At 56.7% G+C, this 20,759-nt stretch overlaps 2 protein-coding genes across 3 annotated transcripts in view; one reads left to right on the top strand and one right to left on the bottom strand.

Moving 5' to 3' along the window:
* The window catches only part of UPF1 (UPF1 RNA helicase and ATPase), a 36,528-nt gene extending 17,966 nt beyond the window's left edge, over positions 1-18,562 (top strand). Inside the window, exons 4-24 of one of the 2 annotated variants that reach the window (XM_082620412.1) lie at positions 581-748; positions 1,172-1,352; positions 2,481-2,642; positions 3,270-3,354; positions 3,538-3,636; positions 4,175-4,283; positions 4,458-4,617; positions 4,721-4,839; positions 5,299-5,463; positions 5,559-5,673; positions 6,265-6,408; positions 6,804-7,017; positions 10,320-10,437; positions 10,839-10,995; positions 11,210-11,352; positions 12,493-12,667; positions 13,227-13,308; positions 15,055-15,216; positions 15,351-15,568; positions 15,913-16,035; positions 16,732-18,562. In XM_082620412.1, coding sequence (XP_082476538.1) covers positions 581-748; positions 1,172-1,352; positions 2,481-2,642; positions 3,270-3,354; positions 3,538-3,636; positions 4,175-4,283; positions 4,458-4,617; positions 4,721-4,839; positions 5,299-5,463; positions 5,559-5,673; positions 6,265-6,408; positions 6,804-7,017; positions 10,320-10,437; positions 10,839-10,995; positions 11,210-11,352; positions 12,493-12,667; positions 13,227-13,308; positions 15,055-15,216; positions 15,351-15,568; positions 15,913-16,032 — 2,896 coding nt within the window. In that variant the 3' untranslated portion in view covers positions 16,033-16,035; positions 16,732-18,562. Of the gene's footprint in view, positions 1-580; positions 749-1,171; positions 1,353-2,480; positions 2,643-3,269; positions 3,388-3,537; positions 3,637-4,174; positions 4,284-4,457; positions 4,618-4,720; positions 4,840-5,298; positions 5,464-5,558; positions 5,674-6,264; positions 6,409-6,803; positions 7,018-10,319; positions 10,438-10,838; positions 10,996-11,209; positions 11,353-12,492; positions 12,668-13,226; positions 13,309-15,054; positions 15,217-15,350; positions 15,569-15,912; positions 16,036-16,731 lie in introns of both variants that reach the window. The other variant, XM_082620411.1, reaches the window with a different exon arrangement.
* Positions 18,563-18,930: 368 nt separating this feature from the next.
* On the bottom strand, positions 18,931-20,725 carry GDF1 (growth differentiation factor 1). Its single transcript, XM_082622211.1, has 2 exons — positions 20,384-20,725; positions 18,931-19,727 (listed from the first exon to the last, which is right to left on the bottom strand). The coding sequence occupies exons 1-2, from the start codon at positions 20,706-20,708 to the stop codon at positions 18,940-18,942; spliced, it is 1,113 nt and encodes a 370-aa protein (XP_082478337.1). The 5' UTR covers positions 20,709-20,725; the 3' UTR covers positions 18,931-18,939.
* Positions 20,726-20,759: the final 34 nt, after the last annotated feature.

The raw sequence follows: 20,759 nt of genomic DNA, 5'->3' as shown, positions 1-20,759 counted from the left end.
GCTTTCAGACCATTCAGGGCTGGCCCTATGCTTCCGGAGAGTATCCCTGAGCCCCACTACTCGGTATTTTTTACTGTCCTCAGGTTTCTAATACATTTGGTTATCAGGTTTCCTGGCCTGCAGCAAATGAGGAGGGGTGTTGCTCCTGGAAGCAGGCACAGGGGCCATGAGAAGTGACTTTGAAAGGAGCAGGAGAGAAACTACAACAGCAGAGGAGCAGTGAAAGGGGCGAGCCTCCTGCCTCTCCAGGACAGCAGCCTTGGCCCCAGCGTTAGATTCACTTAGGTCCAATAAGTTGGATTTAAGAAAGCAGGAACTGGGGGGGAGAGAAAAAAGCAGGAACTGTGTGAAACGTGTTAGGAGAGTTTTCCTTAAAAATGGTTCAAGTCGGATTGATTTTTGTGCTCTGTGGGAGCCAGTTCAGGGGCGGGCTGGTCCCCCGGGATGCCAGATGGATGAGGTGTGACCACTCCTGCTAATGGACCGTGAACGGTACCGGAACTTTTAACGGAGCTCGAAAATTGAAAGTGGTGAAAAGCCAAACTTTGGGTGTTAACTATTTATAATTTCCTGGTTTTAGCCACATTGTAAATCACCTCGTGAGGGCAAAATGCAAAGAGGTGACACTGCACAAGGATGGGCCCCTGGGGGAGACGGTTCTGGAGTGTTATAACTGCGGCTGCCGCAACGTCTTCCTCCTCGGCTTCATCCCTGCCAAGGCTGACTCGGTTGTGGTGCTGCTGTGCAGGTGAGGGCAGGGCCGCGATTTCCCTGGGGGACTGCCTTTCAGCCCCAGTCATCTTCCCCAAAGACTCAGCCACTCGATAGCTCTGACTCCATGGAGCTTTAAAATAGTTTCTGCCGACTGACGAGGTGTAAGGAGGTTCGGGGGGTTGGGGCTTGTTAGAGAGCTGGGAATGTCAAGTAACCCTTTTGGGGTGTGTTCTGGTTAAATCATGAAAACAATTGAGTAAAAGCAAAGTCTCTTCTGAGTTTTAAGAGTTCAGAGCCCAAGTGTGTGGGGCACGCAATTTATTGCTAACAATTTAAAGGTAATGTGATCATACAGTAAAATGTAGGGAATGCCCCCTTTGAGGTTAAAGGCAGTAAGCCTTTGGGGGACTAGAGGTCATCCTCACCTGGGCTCTCCCCGCCCTCGGGGCTTCTGCAGGCAGCCCTGTGCCAGTCAGAGCAGCCTCAAGGACATTAACTGGGACAGCTCGCAGTGGCAGCCCCTGATCCAGGACCGTTGCTTCCTGTCCTGGCTGGTCAAGATCCCTTCTGAGCAGGAGCAGCTGCGGGCGCGGCAGATCACCGCCCAGCAGATCAACAAGCTGGAGGAGCTCTGGAAGGTGAGGGCCTGCTGGGAATGCACACCCATCTCAGCACCAAGTGTTGGGGGGGGGGTGGAGAGGGGAGCTGGGGGTGGTGTCTCAGAAACAGGAGGTTCCGGAAGGAGCTCGAGGGGGGCTCTGCAGCCTCTACCTGGAGTGGCCCCTCGAGCTCCTTCTGGAAGCGGGACTGAGGGCGCCACGGGTACCTCCCACCAGGCCTCTGGGAAAGGAAAGCTCCGGCTGTTGGAATTTTTCTCTTGCTGAGGGCAAGGGTAGGTGGTGGGAAGGAAGTGGATGGGAACTGGCCATTGGTGACTGTGTGTGGACATGTCAGGAGGAGCCGGGCCTGAGTAGACAGACAGGACTGCAGGTGCACTCCATAAAACCTGGTCGGGCCTGTGACGCGTCGGAGCCAGGGCGACACCAGGCTGGGGGCGCGAAGGATTCCTGCCCTGCCCACAGACCGTTTCTCCAGGGAAGCCCATCTCTGGTTCTGGCTGTTTATATTTTATGATAAAGTTTTAGTAACTAGGCTAGAAATTTTAATTAGGTACCCATATAATCAAAGATGTGAATTTATCTTCACTTCAAGTGCAAGTCAAAATATTTTTGAAGGACAGTCCAGCAAGGAACCTTTCCACCTTGATTTTCAAGTTGCCACAATTATTTCACTGTTCCTGTTTGTATCCAGACAGCCCACATACTGTTTTGTCCCTGCCAAGGAAGTGTGCGTTGCTCCTGTTGGTGCAGCATAGGATCAGGAGGAAATGGGGAGGTGGGCCTTCCTTTCTGTTTACACAGCCAGGGAAGCCAGTAATCTTTCTGGCAGCCAGGAAGAAGTGTAATCTCTCCCAGGTCAGGGGCTAGGCCTTTGTTGGAGAGTGCAGCCATCTGATGGTATAGGTGTGTCAGGGCTGTGTACCTGGGGTGTCCACCTCTGTGTGCCACATGGACTTTCTGATATGAGGGCTCTCCTTACGGAGTGGACACCACTGACCACCGGGTGCCCTTCTTTGCATCAGCCCAATATCAGCTCGTTCTGAGAAATGGTGGGTGTGGCTGTGCCTCTGTTGACTGGGGAGCTCGCATATAGTTCATTTTAGAGGTGAGAACAGGGAAGAACGGGGTGCTGTTCTTGTCCTCTAGGAAAATCCTTCTGCCACCTTGGAGGACCTCGAGAAGCCGGGAGTGGATGAGGAGCCGCAGCATGTCCTCCTGCGGTATGAGGATGCCTACCAGTACCAGAACATTTTCGGTCCTCTGGTCAAGCTGGAGGCTGACTACGATAAGAAACTGAAAGAGTCGCAGGTGATGTGGTGTGTGCAGGAGGGTTTGGTCTTTTTAACAAAGCATCTCTCCTAAGGTCTGGGGAGGGTGGTTTTCTCTGCAGACTACAAATGCTGACGTGGGCCGAGGCCCAGCCCCTGAGAGACGGAACCGTGGATTGAGGACAGGCCTGTGGGCAGACGCCCCATCACTCAAAGCCAGACACCCGCCTGGGTGTTTTCGGATTTTAAATCCAACAAAAATTCCTCACAGTTGGGTTTGTAGCCTTTGCCACAGCCATGAGAGTCAGACGTCAGGAGCCCACAGCACACTGAGGACACTCCTTGTGCCCATCCCTCGGAGACTGTGCATAGGAAGCAGGAGCCCTGAGGCTCACGAGATGTGTCCTCAGCCATCGGCTTCCTTCTCTCCCTCCGCAGCCCACAGAGAAGCCGCCTCCAAGAACAGACATCATGTGGGGGTCTCCTGGTCGTCCTGTGCAGGTTTTGGGGTCCTAATGACTTCTCTCTTGGATGTGCCCTTGTTGGTGTTTCAGGCTGTCCGGTGCTGCTCACCATAGGGCATGCACCTATGGAAACCCAGACACAAGGAGTCCAGGCCTGTGTCTGTGTTGCAGGCTAACAGGGCTCTTATTTTTTATGTGCTCAGACTCAAGATAACATCACGGTCAGGTGGGACCTGGGCCTTAACAAGAAGAGAATCGCCTACTTCACTTTGCCCAAGACTGACTCTGGTAATGAGGATTTAGTCATAATTTGGTTAAGAGGTGATTTTAAGTTTTAAAATATTTGTGACCATAAGTAGCATAAAATTCCTAGTTTCACCCTTGTAAAATGTCCCTTAATTTGAACTCTTCATGGTAGCGTCTGTGGCACATGTGAAAACTCTAACTTTCTTGCTGTCTTTTCCCTGTAAGACATGCGGCTCATGCAAGGGGATGAGATATGCCTGCGGTACAAAGGGGACCTGGCGCCCCTATGGAAAGGGATCGGCCACGTCATCAAGGTCCCTGATAGTATCCTTTGTGTAAAGAAGGGCTGGCACAGGCACTGTCTGCCCAAGTCTCTGATGAGCTTGTCCTGAGCACAGGAGACCTGCGTGGGGGTCACCGCTGAGAGCAGCCTCGGGGCCTCAGGTGGAGGGAAGGGTGTATACAGCTGCGGCTGGAACGCCCTTTCTTCAGGCGTCCTCTGAGGGGGCACCGTTTCTATAAAACTGATGAAGAGAGCTGCTTAGGCAGAAGCCAGGGCGCTCCGAGCTATGTGCCTGAGGGCTCTGCGGAAATTCACAGTCAGGGCCTGGAACCTGGGCCCTGGGCTTGGCTGCTCCATGCTGGGTGCTGGCTGCTGGCTGCTGCCCCAGGGCTCATGAGGAGGAGGACAGTGCTGGCTGCGCTGGCCCTGGACACGGTGGGCAGAATCTGTCCCTGAGAACGTGGGTCTCTGGCTGCGTTTTCTGTCCTTGGTGCAGAGGAGGGTCTGTCTCTTCAGTAACAGAGTGAGGTCTCCTCAGAAAGGCTTTTGACCAGGATGAGACTTAACTCGGCGGCATAGATTATGGCGATGAGATCGCTATTGAGCTTCGGAGCAGTGTGGGTGCACCCGTGGAGGTGACTCATAACTTCCAGGTGGATTTCGTGTGGAAGTCGACCTCATTCGACAGGTATATCTGCCTCCTTCCCAGCCTCTACTTCCCTGCATCTACTTTGCGGTCACCTGCCCTTGGCGTGGCTGCTGCCTCCGGCGTCTCCGTGCTTCTCCTCCTCATCACAGAGGGGCAGGTCTGCACAGCAGCTCCACGGTGGTGCGTGCCACTGACCTGGAGCTTTCCTTTCAGGATGCAGAGTGCGTTGAAAACCTTTGCTGTGGACGAGACCTCCGTGTCGGGCTACATCTACCACAAACTGCTCGGCCACGAGGTGGAGGATGTGATCATCAAGTGCCAGCTGCCCAAGCGCTTCACGGCGCAGGGGCTCCCTGACCTCAACCACTCTCAGGTTCTCACCCGCCCCGGGGGCAGGAGGGTCCCGGACTGCAGAGCCTGCGTAGTGAGCGGCCCTCCGCCGTGTCTACACCCCTAACAGCCACTTGTATCTGAAGGTTTATGCCGTGAAGACTGTGCTGCAGAGACCACTGAGTCTGATCCAGGGCCCACCGGGCACAGGAAAGACGGTGACCTCAGCCACCATTGTCTACCACCTGGCTCGGCAAGGCAATGGGTAGGGCTCTGCACAGCCCAAGTTGGGGAGAGAGGGAGGCCTGTCGTCCAGGAGGCTTTGGGGCCCAGGGTGTCTGGCATGCTGCATTCTATGCCATTTGTATTAGATCTGGCCTTTGTGGTTGCTTTTAACAAGCAAACCTGCCATTCTTGTAAAGGCTGTAGTGGGTAGGTTCATCCTGGGTTGTGTTGTGCCTGCGTGCACCTTGGAGCTTTGAAAGACTTTACAGTGCAAACAGGAGGTGAGGATGTTGGACTCGGGTGTTAGCGGTGGGTTGCATGAGTAGAGTGAAGATCAGGAAGCTCCAGACCATCTGGCTCTTAGCTATTTCAGCATCGTGTCACTCTTGGCTTTAGTCTTAGAGCTTGAGCTGGCTCCACTGCCTATGATTCAAAACAAGTCTTGGCTAATTAGACTTTCTCTGGGCGAGCACTGACATTTGCTCACATTGTGTTGAAGGCCCGTGCTTGTCTGTGCTCCAAGCAACATAGCCGTGGATCAGCTGACTGAGAAGATCCACCAGACTGGGCTGAAAGTCGTGCGGCTCTGTGCCAAGAGCCGAGAGGCCATCGATTCCCCGGTGTCGTTCTTGGCCCTGCACAACCAGATCAGGAACATGGACAGGTGGGTGTCGGGTAGCCGGCCTTAAGCGAGGTGTGTCTCCCCTGGGCAGGCCCTGGCGACACACGCCTCCCTCTCATGTGCCCCTGTGTCTGCAGCATGCCGGAGCTCCAGAAGCTGCAGCAGCTGAAGGATGAGACGGGCGAGCTGTCGTCTGCGGACGAAAAGCGGTACCGGGCCCTGAAGCGCACTGCCGAGAGGGAGCTGCTCATGGTGAGCTCACCCGCCCTGCTGCCGGGGGGACTGGCCTGGGCCTTTGGGCGTTTGTCTTGTTCACTTGGGCCAAAGGACCTGCTTGGATGCGTTAAGTCCACGATGGCACCTTTAGTTAGTGTTTGCATATGAGGAGAGAACTCTGATACCCTCCTCCGTATGCTTTCTCTGAGGTCACACAGAGACATCTTGTTGAGGTAGATTCCACTCCCCGCCAGCCTCCCTGCTGCTGGGATCTTGGGAATCTGGTCCGTACCCGGGGTGGGGCAGGGGGCAGGTCTGGAGCGCCGTCTCCTGCTCTTTGCTGATGGATCTCAGCCTGAGCATGGTGTCCCTGGCTTAGCGCTGCCCCTCAGAGGCTGTCTCAAGGCGCCAAGCTCTTTCTTAGGCATGAAGCCCAACCACTTAGGATCTCGAAAGTTAGGGTCATTGCACCCTGGACAGATGTTGTCAGAGAGGGACCACTTATTTCCATAGTTGTTGAGGCGGGCGTGGACCGGAATGGTGTCTGTGTCCCATCCTGCCTACTTCTGGGATCTGGGAACATGGACTGTGCAGGTGCCCTGATGCCTGGCGCACTCTCTTCCCCAGAATGCAGATGTCATCTGCTGCACGTGTGTGGGCGCCGGGGACCCAAGGCTCGCCAAGATGCAGTTCCGATCCATTTTAATCGACGAGAGCACCCAGGCCACCGAGCCAGAGTGCATGGTCCCTGTGGTCCTTGGAGCCAAGCAGGTGGGCCACAGCCCATCCATTATAGTCTTGTTTGAAAATTGGTTTGCATTCTCTCTTGTTCCAGTTCTGTGTGATTCTTAGTGCTGGGGGTTTGTTTTTAAGTGTCCTATGGTGCTGTTTGATGCCCTGCCAGAGCACAGAGGGATGCACAGCAGGCTCTTTGAGGGGGTCTTCGAAGGGTGGACTTGGCACAGAGTGCCTTTGTGTGGGTTCTGAGTGCAAGTTTGCGTGTTTCATGTATGTGGTGGGCAGTTTTCCCACCCCCAGTCCATATCTTGCCATTTGAATTCACATAGCCGGGTGGTTGTATGGACCCTGGCCCTCTTAGTCCCCTGAGTGGACGTCTAGGCTGTTCCATGCTTGAGCTTCTTACCTGTGTGGGCCTTTCACCACAGCTGATCCTCGTGGGCGACCACTGCCAGCTGGGCCCCGTGGTGATGTGCAAGAAGGCGGCCAAGGCCGGGCTGTCCCAGTCGCTCTTTGAGCGCCTGGTGGTGCTGGGCATCCGTCCCATCCGCCTCCAGGTCCAGTATCGGATGCATCCTGCGCTCAGTGCCTTCCCATCCAACATCTTCTATGAGGGCTCTCTTCAGAATGGTGTCACTGCAGGTAATACTCGGCCCAGAGTGGGGGGCCTGGGGAGACAATACCTCCTGTCACTTCCTTCTTAAGTGGCCTTACGTGGTGACTGCTTGTGGGTAGGGGACGCCTCAGAGAGATGCAGTGGTCAGTGGGACAGAACGTGCACTCTGGAATGCACTCTGGGACATTCTCGGGGTGTGGGCAAGGGGGAGCCCGTGTCCTCGCAAAATTCAGAGTCAATACGTGAGAATTCCCACCATTGGTGCATCACACACAGCACACACAAGAGGGGGTGGCAGAGCTGACTGCCCGTCCCGCTCCTTCCTCTATCGGTGGTTCTCAAAGTCCGGGCCCTGGGGGTCTCAAAGACCTCTGCACGACCAAGGCCAGACTACTTCTGTAGTAACACTGGGACATCGTGCACCTTTTGGCTGTGCTGACGCTTGCGCTAATGGCACAGAAGCCTCAGCATGAGTCAGTGGTGTGACCAGGCTGCTGTGTGTCGTCACCACCACACACCTGTGGCAGGCACCAGTCTGGGTGCACAAGCGAAGAGTACTCAGTTTACTAATCCCTGAGTGCACGTTCTTGAGATTCTCTGTGTGATAGGAGAGGACGTTCTCCTAAGAAACCTGGCAGGGGTGTGAGGTGCTTGAAGGAAGGACTCACACACTGGTTGTACAGACTGGGGTATTTAGCAGGCGTTTTCCCAAAAGTGACCAAAGCGAGCCTGTGGCTTCAAGGAAAATAACTGAGAATATTCATCACCAGTGATAAAAGCAGAGAATTCACACCAAAATTAGAATTTTGGAAAACCCATGTCCCCTAGCATGAGCTGATCAAGTCTTCCCAATGCTGAGTGGATTTTCTGATGAGATCTTTGGTGGTGACAGATGTCAGGTGCATCAGCCTTTGGAAGCTCTGCCTGACGAGGTGAGCAGGCACTTGCCATTCCAGTGGCCAGCAAGGGTGCTCCCAAGTCACTGGGGGGTCAGAGGCCATGCAGGTGCAGGGCAGAGTAGAAAGGCCATCGTCACTGACCTGCAGGGTGACCTCCTATCCAGCTTTCCTGTAGAATCGGGCAGAATTCCACAGTAGCAGGAAAGGTCATGAAACACGATTCCCTTTTCCAACCACGTGCATCTGTGACCATCCTCACATGCTGCAAGGGCTTATGGGAGACTGGGAACAGGAGTAGAGTAAGCCGGATCGTGAAGTGAGTTCAGAAAATGCACTAAATATATATTTTAGTGGAAAATACAGTTATTTTTCATAAAAAAATATTTGTAAGTTAATATGTTTATCTTTAAATGAATTTTAAAATATTTTAGATTTCTGGGTTTTAAAGTACAATAAATATCAGTAGATGTAATCCACAAAAACAATAGCTGTTTGAACTCAACTTTTCAGAGTGTAAAGGGGTTCTGAGAGCAGCATTCATTCGAGAACCAGTTAGTGTCTCATTAATGCCAACAGCCCACCATGTCGGCCTTGTTTAGCCCACATTACAGGTGAGGAGACTGAGGCCAAAAGTGTGCGTGCCTGGCCAGGGCCACACGGCTGCTGTGCAGTGCAGTCTTGACACTTAGAATGCTGCTGGTCTGTTGGGTGGTGGGGCTAGAAAAGGCCAGGCCATGAGGAGCTTGTTTGTGATTCTCTGACGTGGTTGACACTTGTTGGGAAAGCCACCATGTAACCCTGATTCACACCCTCGCCCACCTTGCTCCACCTACCTCCACGGCATCGGCTCCATAGGGCAGGGGTTGGTGGTGGTGGTTCACTGCTGAACCGTCAGTGCCCAGGACATAGTACCCCATGAGTATATTTTTTTAAACTCTCTACTGAAGTGTAAAAAAGTGCCCAGATCCTAAGTGTTCAGCTTAGTGAGTTTTCACTAAGTGAACACACCCGTGTAACTAGCGCCTGCATCTAAAAGCACAACCTGACCAGCTCCTTGCAGCCTTGAAGTGACCCCTGTCCAGGGCAGTACGGGTGCCCGCCCAGACCTACAGACTCAGGGTAGCCTGACATCAGTGGTGGTGGGAGTGTTTATACCACAGAAATTGGCCAGCATTGTAGATTAGCCCTCACCTTACCCCCAGCAGGTGGTTAAGCGTTTGCCAGCAGTGCGCGGGTCACCAAGCTTGCCAGCCACTGCCCTCGCTTGAAAGGTTGAGGCTTTGCCTCATTTTCAGCTTGACATAAAAGGGATCATACAACGTGTTCTCATGGGTCAAGCTTCCTTCATCAGTGTTAGGCTATTTTCATGCAAAAATACCAGTTTTCTTACTCTAATCTGTTGATTAGGTACAACTCCAGTCAGAATTCCCAAAGGTGTGGGTGGGGTGTGATTTGAAAAGCTGATTTTTTTAAATTATAAGGACCAAGCACCCAAGATGAACATGGAGAGCCTGACGAAGGTGGCAGCTCGTACTAGGAGATGTCAGGAGTTACTGTAAATCTGCAATCGCAGAGACACTGGGCACAGTGCTCAGGATAGATTCCAGAGGCAGACCCATGTGTCTACCGGCCCTGGTGTGTGACAAGATGGGGTCAGCTCAACAGTGTCATTCTTTTTTTTTTTTTTACTGCACCACGTGGCATGTGGGATCTTAGTTCCCCAACCAGGGATCAAACCTGCACCCCCTGCATTGTGGAAGTGCAGAGTCTTAACTGCTGGACCACCAGGGAAGCCCCAACAGTGTCATTCTTTTTTTTTTTTTTTTTCTCGATACGCGGGCCTCTCACTGTTGTGGCCTCTCCCGTTGTGGAGCACAGGCTCCGGACGTGCAGGCTCAGTGGCCATGGCTCACGGACCTAGCCGCTCCACGGCATGTGGGATCTTCCCGGACCGGGGCACGAACCCGTGTCCCCTGCATCGGCAGGTGGACTCTCAACCACTGTGCCACCAGAGAAGCCCATCAGTGTCATTCTTAAAAGCCAGTTGTAGGGGCATATGAGTCCCTTAAGGCACATCATAAAGCTTCTGGAAGGAAATAGAATATCTTCATTACCCTGGGGCAGACACGGGTTTCTTAAACAGACTGCAGAAAGCACTAACCAGTGAGATGTGTTCAGCCAGTGAGCCGGCTTCATCCCAGACACGGTGCCAGGTTTTCATGGGAGTTTCGGTCAGAGGATGTACTCGGTGGCCTGCCCCGGGCCCGCAGACCTGGGTCTTTTGCCTGGAGCCTGCGGTTTCCTGCCCCACCGTGTGCCTGCCCAGGATGGCGTGGCCTCCACTCAGCTGTCCACCTTAGCTCAGTCCAGACTGCCTACACTTTCTTCTCTGATTGGATATTCTCTTTTTTTCTCCTCTACGATGACAGCGGATCGTGTGAAGAAGGGGTTTGACTTCCAGTGGCCCCAACCGGATAAACCGATGTTCTTCTACGTGACCCAGGGCCAAGAGGAGATTGCCAGCTCAGGCACCTCCTACCTAAACAGGTAAGCAGAGACTCATCTGTGGCGTCTCCTGGCTTCAGTGATGGCTTGTCCAGTGACTGCTAACCTGTGGTTTTGTTTAATGTGGTGGTGAAACTTTTCCTTGTCCCCCTCATCCTTATTCTGTTCAGACACTTAAACCAACAGCCTATTTCCAATCTCATCTTTTCAGCACACGTTTTTATGTTGAGCAGATCCTTCATAAACCCACGCATGAGCCTTTCTATCCCTCATGACTCCCTTGGTAAAGGATGGGCAGCCCAGCCGTGGCCACACTGGGCAGGGCCTTCACAGGGTCGTGCTGGAGGTGGAACTGCCCCTGAGCCTCCCACAGCCTCCAGCCTTGGGGGGGGTCTCAGGAGCCCACAGGTGGAGCCTGGGAAGTGAAAGCCTGATTTTCTTAGGACGGAGGCTGCAAATGTGGAGAAGATCACCACGAAGCTGTTGAAGGCGGGCGCCAAGCCAGACCAGATCGGCATCATCACGCCCTATGAGGGCCAGCGCTCCTACCTGGTGCAGTACATGCAGTTCAGTGGCTCCCTGCACACCAAGCTCTACCAGGTGCGCGCGCCCAGTCCGGTCTGCTGGCTCCTACCCCAGGCACTGACCTTTGGCCACCTTGTAGCAGAGGCGCAGTGAGCCGGTGGCCAGCACCTAGGGGCTCTGCAGGCTTCAGGTCCCAGGCTCATCGCTGGGATTTGATGGTGCATCTTACCACCAGGCTGAGGGGTCCTTGAGGAAGCCTATTGGCTGACCGTGACCATTGCCCCTGCAGGAGGTGGAGATCGCCAGCGTGGATGCGTTCCAGGGCCGCGAGAAGGACTTCATCATCCTCTCCTGTGTGCGGGCGAATGAGCACCAAGGCATTGGATTTTTAAACGACCCCAGGAGGCTTAATGTGGCCTTGACCAGAGCACGGTATGGAGGACTGAGTCCTCTTGGGCCTTGCTGGTGGCTCCTCTTGCATAGGAGTCCTTCTGAGGCACTCGGAGGGGTTGGCCCAAGAGGCTGCTCAGTGCCTGGTTCTCTTCCTATTAATTCTCGTACCCCAGCTGCACCCTGGGCTGCGGCACAGGGCATGGTAGAGGGGCTTCGCCAGTGCTAGCGGTCAGAGGGCTGCCAGCAGCAATTCGGAAAGAACATCTCACTCGTGTGTTGTCTTTGTTTCTGTGTCCTGGTGGCTTTCTGCGGCCTCAGTCTCGAAGGAAATTTCATCCCAACAGCGGAGTGTCCTTGTCAAGTTGTTTAATCCATGAGTCTAATGTTTTAGTCCTATTTGCCTTGTTCAGTTCTGGAATATAACTTTTCTCAAATGGTGAGGGACCCAGAGGGCAAGGTGGACCCCGTGTTACCCCCACGTGACACCAGACAACAGCCACCATCGTACCAGCCCCAAGCTGGGCTCACGTTCGCATGTTGGTTCCTTCCCCACTGAGCCCTTGGTTTTCGTTTGTTACCCCATTTGTTTGGCGGCCAGCGTTGGCGGGGGCAGGGGTGGTCCCAGCACAGCCTGATGAGTGTGAGCGTCCATTAGCAGCTCAGCTTGGGCCTCGAGTTACATGCCCGGCCCATCAGGGGTCCCGAAGCTGCTGTGGAGCCTGCCTGGGCCACTTATGACATAGTGCCCAGGAGGCTGACTCATGGTTGCAAGCAAGGAGACTCATCTCTGAGTTCATCGGCCCACAGAGGTGTTTTGACATATGGGCTCCACAGAAATCTGCCCTCAAATAAACCCGAGTGTAGGCTCAGCAGCTTACAGGGTGGGCTCCAGTGAAAGTCACCTCGGCTCACAGTTACTCACCTGTCCCCAGCATTCACGGCAGGCACTGGCACAGGCAGGGCAGGCATCTGGTTAGGGGGGTCGAGGGTGGCCCCCAAGGCTCCTGTGTGGCAGGAGGAGGGGTGCCTGGTGGGCGGGGTGCCAGGAGAGCTGCCTGGGCACCTTTTACTCTGGACTTGGGTTTCCAGTTTGTTTGCTCTTGCCTTGGACCGATCTGTGTAGTACTCTGCTCACCATGCAGCCCTAAGCACGGCACTCTTTGTGCCCACGTCTTGCAGATATGGGGTCATTATTGTGGGCAACCCGAAGGCCCTGTCCAAGCAGCCGCTCTGGAACCACCTGCTGAACTACTACAAGGAGCAGAAGGTGCTGGTGGAGGGGCCGCTGAACAACCTGAGGGAGAGCCTCATGCAGTTCAGCAAGCCCAGAAAGCTGGTCAACACCATCAACCCGGTGAGGGCCGGCCGCAGGCAGGGGCCGGGAGGTGGGGAGGAGACTGCTGGGAACCCCGTCCTCCCCAGGCCGGTGTTCCGGGCACGTGGCAGTGAGCGATGGCAGGTGTGACACGTGACGAGCGCGAGCTGAGCGTGCGCTGAGAGTGTCATTGTGTGAACAGGAGCCATGCATGCCAGTCTGTCCCCACAGAGCCCCCCACGCCAGGTCTCCCCGCTGTTCTGAGGCCTTTCTGGCCTTGGACTTCATGGGATGCTACGTCACGGGTGGCACCTAGGGGTCAGACCCAAGCAGTTAGGGAACTTGGCAAACCCAAGGTGCTCTGGGGGCCTAGGGAGTGGATGCTGCTTGAGCTGAAGCCCAGAGACGGAAATGTTTGGCAACAAAGACCAGGTCAGGTGAGGAGGGGCAGGCAAGGCCCGAAGCACAAAAGGCCCAAAGCCGGCAAGCCTCGGGGTAGTCCTCAGTGCAGCCTGGCCACCTCCCAGGCCACCAGATCTTTGGAAGTTCTTCCTTGTGTCAACATGATAAATTCCTCACTTATCTAAACCCTTTGCAGGGAGCCCGCTTCATGACAACAGCCATGTATGATGCCCGGGAGGCCATCATCCCAGGATCGGTCTATGACCGGAGCAGCCAGGGTGAGTCTCTGCAGGGGACCGGCCCAGCCCCACAGTTGTTGACCGTTCCCACACCCACAGCTTCCAGCCCTGTTACTCTTGGGGTGGCTCCCAAGCCTTGGTCCACAGAAGCCTGCCTGACAGAGTTTTCTCAGCTTCCCTTGTCAGAAATCAAATAATTGGTCTTTGGCCATTTCTAAAAACCAGATGTTTTTAAAATAATACAGCTCAATGGACAGTGGTTTCTCAACAAATACCGCAGCTCAGCCAGTTTGCCCTGTGCTCGCACCCCACCCTGCCTGCCCTTCGCTCACCTTCTCAGTGGGGGTGTCACACCCCCTGCCTCATTTCAGGTTTCGCGGCTTCCCCAAGCTTCAGCTCCATCTGTCAGACCTCAGGGTTGTGCGTGCCCGCTTTTCCTGTGTGAGGCTTCTGTATGTACTGAGGCTGAGCTTTATCCTGCTGCCTGGGACAGCGACTCTTGCCTGAGCCAGTCTGTAGACGGTTCCCATTCATCCCCCAGATCCCTGCCTCCTTTGACCCTTCCCTGCACCAGCCCTCATGGAGGGTGACTGCCTCACCCATGACTCTGTGCCACCTGCCCGAGTTTCACGTTGGCCTTAAACCTCTCATGTGCTTGCCACTCACCCTGAGGGCAGGCGCACCCCAGCTGCTCCTTTGTCACATTAAATTGTCAGGGCCCCTTTCCCTGCCCCATTGTTCTCCCTGTCCCTGGGCTCAGACAGGGGATTGTGTTTTTTTGTTTGTTTTTGTCTGTTTAAATATTTATTTATTTACTTTTATTTGGTTGCGCTGGGTCTTGGTTGCGGCAAGCAGGCTCCTTAGTTGCAGCACATGGGCTCCTTAGTTGCAGCATGCGAGCTCTTAGTTGCAGCATGCATGTGAGATCTAGTTCCCTGACCTGGGATCGAACCTGGGCCCCCTGCGCTGGGAGTGCAGAGTCTTAACCACTGCACCACCAGGGAAGTCCCAGGGATTGTGTTCTTGAAGAACAACAGATTTCTTATCACCATATCTGACGAGTCCCCCTGTGGCTGGGAGTTTCCTGGGTCCATACTTCATCCCTGATGCCACGGTGGGTCTGGCTACACCCAAGGTTGCCCTGGGGGCTTTTTTTGTGTGTATGTGGTACGCGGGCCTCTCACTGTTGTGGCCTCTCCCTCCACGGAGCACAGGCTCCAGACGCGCAGGCTCAGCAGCCATGGCTCACGGGCCCAGCCGCTCCACGGCATGTGGGATCTTCCCCGACCAGGGCACAAACCCATGTCCCCTGCATCAGCAGGCGGACTCTCAACCACTGCGCCACCAGGGAAGCCCCCTGGGGGGCTTTTGCTTTCAGTGAGATCTGCTGGTCTGTCAAGCTTGGGCTTTCTCTTTTGCTTGGGGGGTGGCAGTGGTAGCATGTAACATGAATATAGCATTTGCCATAAAAGGGTTTTTTTAAAGAAATTAGAGATGCAGAGCGGTTTCAGTTTTTCAGATCCCCATGGGCCGGTGATTCTCAGAATCCCCTGGGAGAAAAGGTGCCTTCCCAGGCACCAGCCTCAAGGAGGCTATTAGGCGCGGGGAGGGGGAGGAGGTTGAGTTGTGAGATTCTGCATCAGGTGACTTTGCTGTTAGGGACGCACCAAGAAACGCTGGGGCAGACAAAGCAGTGACAGGACTAAACAGACATTTCAGCTATGTGCAGGCAACAGACTCATCTGGATGCAGTGTGATGCCTGCCGTTCACCTTGTGTCTTGTAGGCCGGCCCTCGAACATGTACTTCCAGACCCATGACCAGATTGGCATGATCAGTGCTGGCCCCAGCCACGTGGCTGCCATGAACATTCCCATCCCCTTCAACCTGGTCATGCCGCCCATGCCGCCACCGGGGTATTTTGGACAAGCTAATGGGCCAGCTGCAGGTGAGCACTGAGTGGCATCCCATGGGGAAAAGCAGTTTGGCCTTGCAGTTTGTTCACATCCAGGCTTTGAGCAGGAGTGCTTGTCTGTGAGGCTCAGAACCTCCTTCAAGGAACCCTGGATGGCTGTCTTTCAGGCCGGGGCACCCCAAAAGGCAAGACTGGTCGTGGGGGACGCCAGAAGAACCGCTTTGGGCTTCCTGGGCCCAGCCAGACGAATCTCCCCAATAGCCAGGCCAGCCAGGATGTGGCGTCACAGCCCTTCTCACAGGGCGCTCTGACCCAGGGCTACATCTCCATGAGCCAGCCTTCCCAGATGAGCCAGCCCGGCCTCTCCCAGCCTGAGCTGTCCCAGGTGAGCCCTCTGCCACTTTAACTTGAGACGTCTCGCACCCACAGAAAAGTCAGACCAGCCCAGGGAGCCCTCTTCACACATGCAGACCCCATGACACTCACCCCTAAAGACCTTAGCAGGGGGACTGTAGGTCTAGAACATTCCATCCACAATACTGTCCTGGGTAGCGTGTCTCCAATGGTGAGGTAACCAGTGTGGGTTTCCTGCCACTTAGGCTTGAGGATAAGTTTCCAGATTATTCCCTGCGGCTGGTGATGGGCTGGATGCAGAGCAGGTTCTCAAGGCTGGGAGGGTGAGTGCGCATCCTTCGACTGGGTGCTCATCTCTCCAACCTTGTCTTCCAGGACAGTTACCTTGGAGATGAGTTTAAGTCACAGATTGATGTGGCGCTGTCGCAAGACTCCACGTACCAGGGGGAGCGGGCGTACCAGCACGGCGGAGTGACGGGGCTGTCCCAGTATTAGAAGGCAAGCTGGCCTCTGGAGGAGGTCTTCGCTGGGATCTGGACTTGTAGGAAAATTTGGGAAATGTGGGAGTCTCAAGTCCTCGAGGGCCAGCACATCCTGTCAACTGTCACTCTGGGTCCCTGCACCTCTGCTTAGTGTCTGGGGGATGTGAACTTCATGCACACCGTCTGTGCCACGGTCCTCTCCAGAGAGAGTCTTAGAGCTGCTCCTGGTGGGCAGCCAGGAAGTGGACGCACCCCTCGCCCTGATGAGGCAGGTTGTGAGGGTGGCGAGGGCCCCAGCTCCTAGGTGCACGGGTGCCTCTGGGGGTGCTTTCAGGTGCCCGTGAGGGCCCTGGCTCATGGTTCTCCATCTGTAACGAGGCCGAGCAGGGCAAGCATAGGCCTGGGGCTTGCCCCTGTGCGCCTTCCTGACTGTGTGCAGGGAAAGTGGGATGCAGTGATGCTGGGAGGAGGGGCGCACCGCTGTTGAACAACACAGGCTCAACAGCCTTAACTCTCGGCTGCCTTCTCTCCGGGTGGGAAGTCATTGGTCTGGGTACCCGGCCGGCCTCTGAGGTCACGTTTAACACATGAGGACGCAGGTGCCAAGTGGAGTCGGGGAGAAAGCCCCGTCCGTGCCTTCCGGGCCAGGCCCGGGAGCTGCCCCGGCTCCCACTTTCTCTGAAGCCTCTTGCCCTCCCTCCCTCCCCAACAGGTGGCAGCGGAAGAGCTAAGCTACGTGGCTTAGTCCATCAGCATCTTATTCTGGGTAATAAAAAATAAAAATAAATGGATACCTGTTTTCCACTGCTAAAACTGAAGCACCACTGTGAGCAACAGGAGAGGGAGAGGAGTACCCGAGGGAGAGAGGAGCCCGAGACGGAGCGAGCGCCCACTGCTGGCACGTGGCGGCGAGGAGACGGAGAAGGGAGAGCGGGAGGTGGGGCGGCCACGGAGGACCGCCCGCCAGCGAGCCCCGCCAGCCCCGCTCGCCGAGGAGCCCAGCGCTCGCCCGCTGCGTCCACATCTGGGTCTGCGACCAGGGCGGAGGGAGGAAGACCCTCATCTCAGAGTAGCCCTTTCCTCTGTTCTTTTCTTTCTTTTTCTCTTTTATTGAAAGGGGACTACGTTTTAGCAGGAAAAACTACGCGTTTCTGTACCGAGCAGGCTCCTTGCGGTGGCGGCCGTGCCGGGAGAGCCCCTCAGAGTGTGGGTTCTGTCCACGCCGGCTCTGATATCGCCGCGCTCACACTGCCTGTGTTCTAGGAGGGTTTTCATTTAAAGAAAATATGGTGGTTTGTGTTTTTCTGTTTGTTTTTAAAAGATTCTTTCAGAGGAGTACTGAAAAATATACTTTCCTGAATTTGTCTCTCAAATCTTAGTGGTGGACCTGGGAGATGCGAGAAGCTTCCAGAAATGAAGTTTAAACATGCCAAAACAACTCAAGATTAGGATCAACACCTGTGACGGGAGGAGGATTTTTTTCTTTTTCAGTTTTAGCTTCCAGCAGCTTCTCCCTGTACGTCAGGGTGGTGAGGGAGCACGGTCCCGGGCCGGGCAGGCGACTCCGTGGTCTCTGCTGGACTCCAAGAAGCAAAGTGCTTCCCGTGTGCCGTGGACTCGGCCCCACAGGAGGGGCCTCGGGCAGGACTGGCCGTGAGGCCAGAGGGCAGGAAGGTGGCAGTTCCCTGGCCAGTGGCTCCTTCCCCAGGGTCCTTCCTGAGGATTTGGTGGAAAGCACCAGCCAGGAGGATCTGTCCCCGTCCCCAGGGAGGCTCCCACCGCCGCTGTGGCCAGTTAGGCTGACTGAATGCCCCATCCCCTCTTGTTCCCCATCCTGCCTGACTAGTTTGGAGCCCTTCTACCTGCGGGCATAGTTTTGATGAGGTGGGGTCATTTTAACTTTGGCGGGGAAAAGGAATACGAATAAGTTGGTTCTGTGCGGAAGGGCTTGAAGGAGTTGTCACATCACGTGGTACAAGGGGCCTCTGCCTGGGTCTGGGTTGCAACTTGCATTTATTGTTGCTGGTGGAGTCACCCCCAGCTCTTCGCACACCATGATGGGGATTAGCCTCCCTGGCGGGACCTAGTTGGGGATTGTCTAACCCTAACCCTGCCTATCCGGGCCCTGATGACCCTGACCCCCAGCATCCCCCTCCCTATGTGCCTTATCCCAAAGCCTCCAGATTCCAGCTGGTACATGGGAGAGATGGGGGACACACAGGCCACCTTCCTTCTGGCAAGGCCTCTTATTTATTACCATTGCTGTAGTGCTTTCGGTTCCCACTTCTTTTGGTAGCTGCATAGAGTTTGGATAGGTTTTTGCTATGACCCCTTGTGCACTGTCCCCATGGGTGACACACCCACCCACCCTGTTCTGTTCCTTGGAATGCTTTGCCTCTGCTTTGTGCTGTTTGCTTTTTTCTCCACCTTAGCAACAGTTGCTATGAGTCCCCCAAATCAAGCATCTGTACCAAGGCAATGTAACTTGATTTTCGGTCAATTTGTTTTAACTTCTTTTGTCACCAATAAACTCTTAATAAACAGCTCTGCATTCACACTGGGGCTGGATAATTACGGGGGGTGGCAGAGCACTTGGTTCGGGGTTCTGCCTGGTTGGGGCTGGGGGATTCGGGGCCACCTCCACGGCAAAGCTGAGGCGGGCCAAACCTGCGCAGCAGGGACTGGAGTGGGGGAAGCTGGGCCTATGCAGGGTCAGCTCCTGGGGCCTGTGTACGTTAGATGTTGGGCCCCCTAGAGATGGGTTCTGGGAAGGCTGGGCCGGCGGCGTCACTGTAGGACTCCCACCCACCATGGTGATGGACATAGATGCTTCCCTCCCCACTCCCAGGTGACAAGACCCGAGAAGACAGCAGAGCGGACCACGCAGTGTTTATTGTTGCCCCCTCCCGCCCGCCCCCGGTCAGCGGCAGCCGCACTCATCCACCACCATGTCTTCGTAGTGCCGCAGTACCACGTTGTCGCTGTTGTCGAAGAATAGCACGGAGATGGGCGACAGGCGCGCGGGCACGCAGCAGGGCAGGCCGGCGGCGGCGCTAGGGGCGGCCGCGTGCATGAGCGCACGCAGCACCGCGTGGTTGAGCGCGGGCGTCCCGCCGGGTTCGGACAGCGCGGCGGGCAGCCCGCACTTGCCCTGGCAGTAGTTGGCCAGGAAGCCGCGTGGCGCGATGACCCAGCGGTGCCAGCCCACCTCGCGGAAGCTCACGTAGAGCCGCCGCGCGCGACACGCGCCCCCGGGGCCGCCGCCCACTGCGGGCTCGGCTTCGCGCCGCGGCCGGGCCAGGGGGTGGCACAGGCGCGGGTCGAGGGTCACCAGCAGCAGCGAGGCCTCGGCCAGGCTCGCGCAGACGGCGGGGTCCCGGGGACGCAGCGCCAGTGTCAGGCGGAGGCTGCGCGGCGCCGAGGCGTTGCGGGCCCAGGCGGCGCCCAGCAGCTCGGCGCGCACCGGCATTCCCAGGGAGGGCACCGCCTGGCGGAGCACCACCTGCCCAGGGCCCGCGCCCGCCGGCGCCACGCTCAGCTCCCAGCCGCCCGCCGTCCCCGCCGTCGCCTGTGCAGCCGCGAAGCGCAGCTCCAGGCGGGCCTGGCTCGGGCGCTCGGCTGGCTCCACGGCCGACAGGTCGAAGACGACGGTCCACTCAGGGCACTGTCCCGCAGCTGAGGCGGGCTCCGGGGGCCGGGCGGCCGCGCCTGGGGAGGAAGGGAGAGGGCTCGGCTGGCGCTGGGTCCCCACTCGGTGCCGATCGGCCCGCGAAGGGGTCTCGGTTGGGGACAGCGGGGGAAGGTGAGCGACCGGAGCTGGGGGGCGCACCATCTGTTAGAAGGCGTCAAATGGTGTGAAGCGGCGGTGGGTGAGGGAGATGGAGTGGGGGCAGGGCATCACTTGCAAGGAAGAGGCCCCGACCAGTGTAGGGCGGCCAGCCGTTGGGGACATAGGCGGGGGTGGGGAGGTGAGGGGGGGGGAATGAGCGAACGCATGGGGGCAGTGGGGAAGCGATGCTAGGGCGGGTGGCATCTGCAGGAGGACATCAAGTGGTGTGAAGCGGCAGAGTGGGTGGGATGGAGTGGGGGCAGGGCTTCAGCTGCAAGCAAGGGGCCCTGCTCGGTGCAAGGGAGCCTGGCCTTCGGACCACTCCCCCACCCCATCCCCTGTCCCGGCAGGTGTCCACGCGGAGGAGCTGAGGGAGTTCAGACGCCCAGGTTGCTTGCGGGCTGGACGGGGCGGGTGGGGACTCTCAGGGCTCTCCGGCCTTCCTCACGCGCCGCTGGAGGCTCGTGGCGGGCTCGGGGCGCCCAGCGCGGTATCGGCCTCCCAGACCCACGCCCCCAGCGCAGACCCCACTCACCGCGGTCCGGGACGTGGCGCACGATGTTTCCGGCGACCCCCAGCTCCTCCACGTGGCACGGCCGCAGGGTAGCCCCCAGGGGCGTCCTCCGAGGGCCCGCCCTGGCCTCCTGGTGGTCCCGGCGGCGGAACAGGCGCCACATGACAGGGGGTACGGGCCGGGACTTGGGGGCGCCCCGGGGCACGTCGGGAAACCCGAGAGCCTGGAGTAGGGCGGCGGCAGGGCCCGGGGGCGCGGGGGCACGGGCCGGGGGTGACGAGGGCAGCAGCATGGCCAGTAGGAGAAGAAGGACGCGGCGGCCCGGACGCCGGCACAGCGGTGGCATCTTCGTCACAGGCGGCGGCCGGGCGAGTGCTCAGGGGCTGCTGGGCTCCGG

Source organism: Mesoplodon mirus (assembly GCF_964341445.2).
Source record: "Mesoplodon mirus genome assembly, chromosome: 5".
NCBI lineage: Eukaryota > Metazoa > Chordata > Mammalia > Artiodactyla > Ziphiidae > Mesoplodon > Mesoplodon mirus.
The sequence above is the reverse complement of the archived record's forward strand: the minus strand, read 5'-3'. Positions and strand labels throughout refer to the sequence as shown.

What these genes read in the sequence shown, in the direction of transcription:
- GDF1 (XM_082622211.1), bottom strand. Translation starts at nt 20,708, where the DNA reads ATGCCACCGCTGTGCCGGCGTCCGGGCCGCCGCGTCCTTCTTCTCCTA. An exon ending in GCGCCACGTCCCGGACCGCG is followed by an intron (nt 19,728 to 20,383) that starts GTGAGTGGGGTC and finishes CTTCCTCCCCAG; the next exon opens with GCGCGGCCGCCCGGCCCCCG.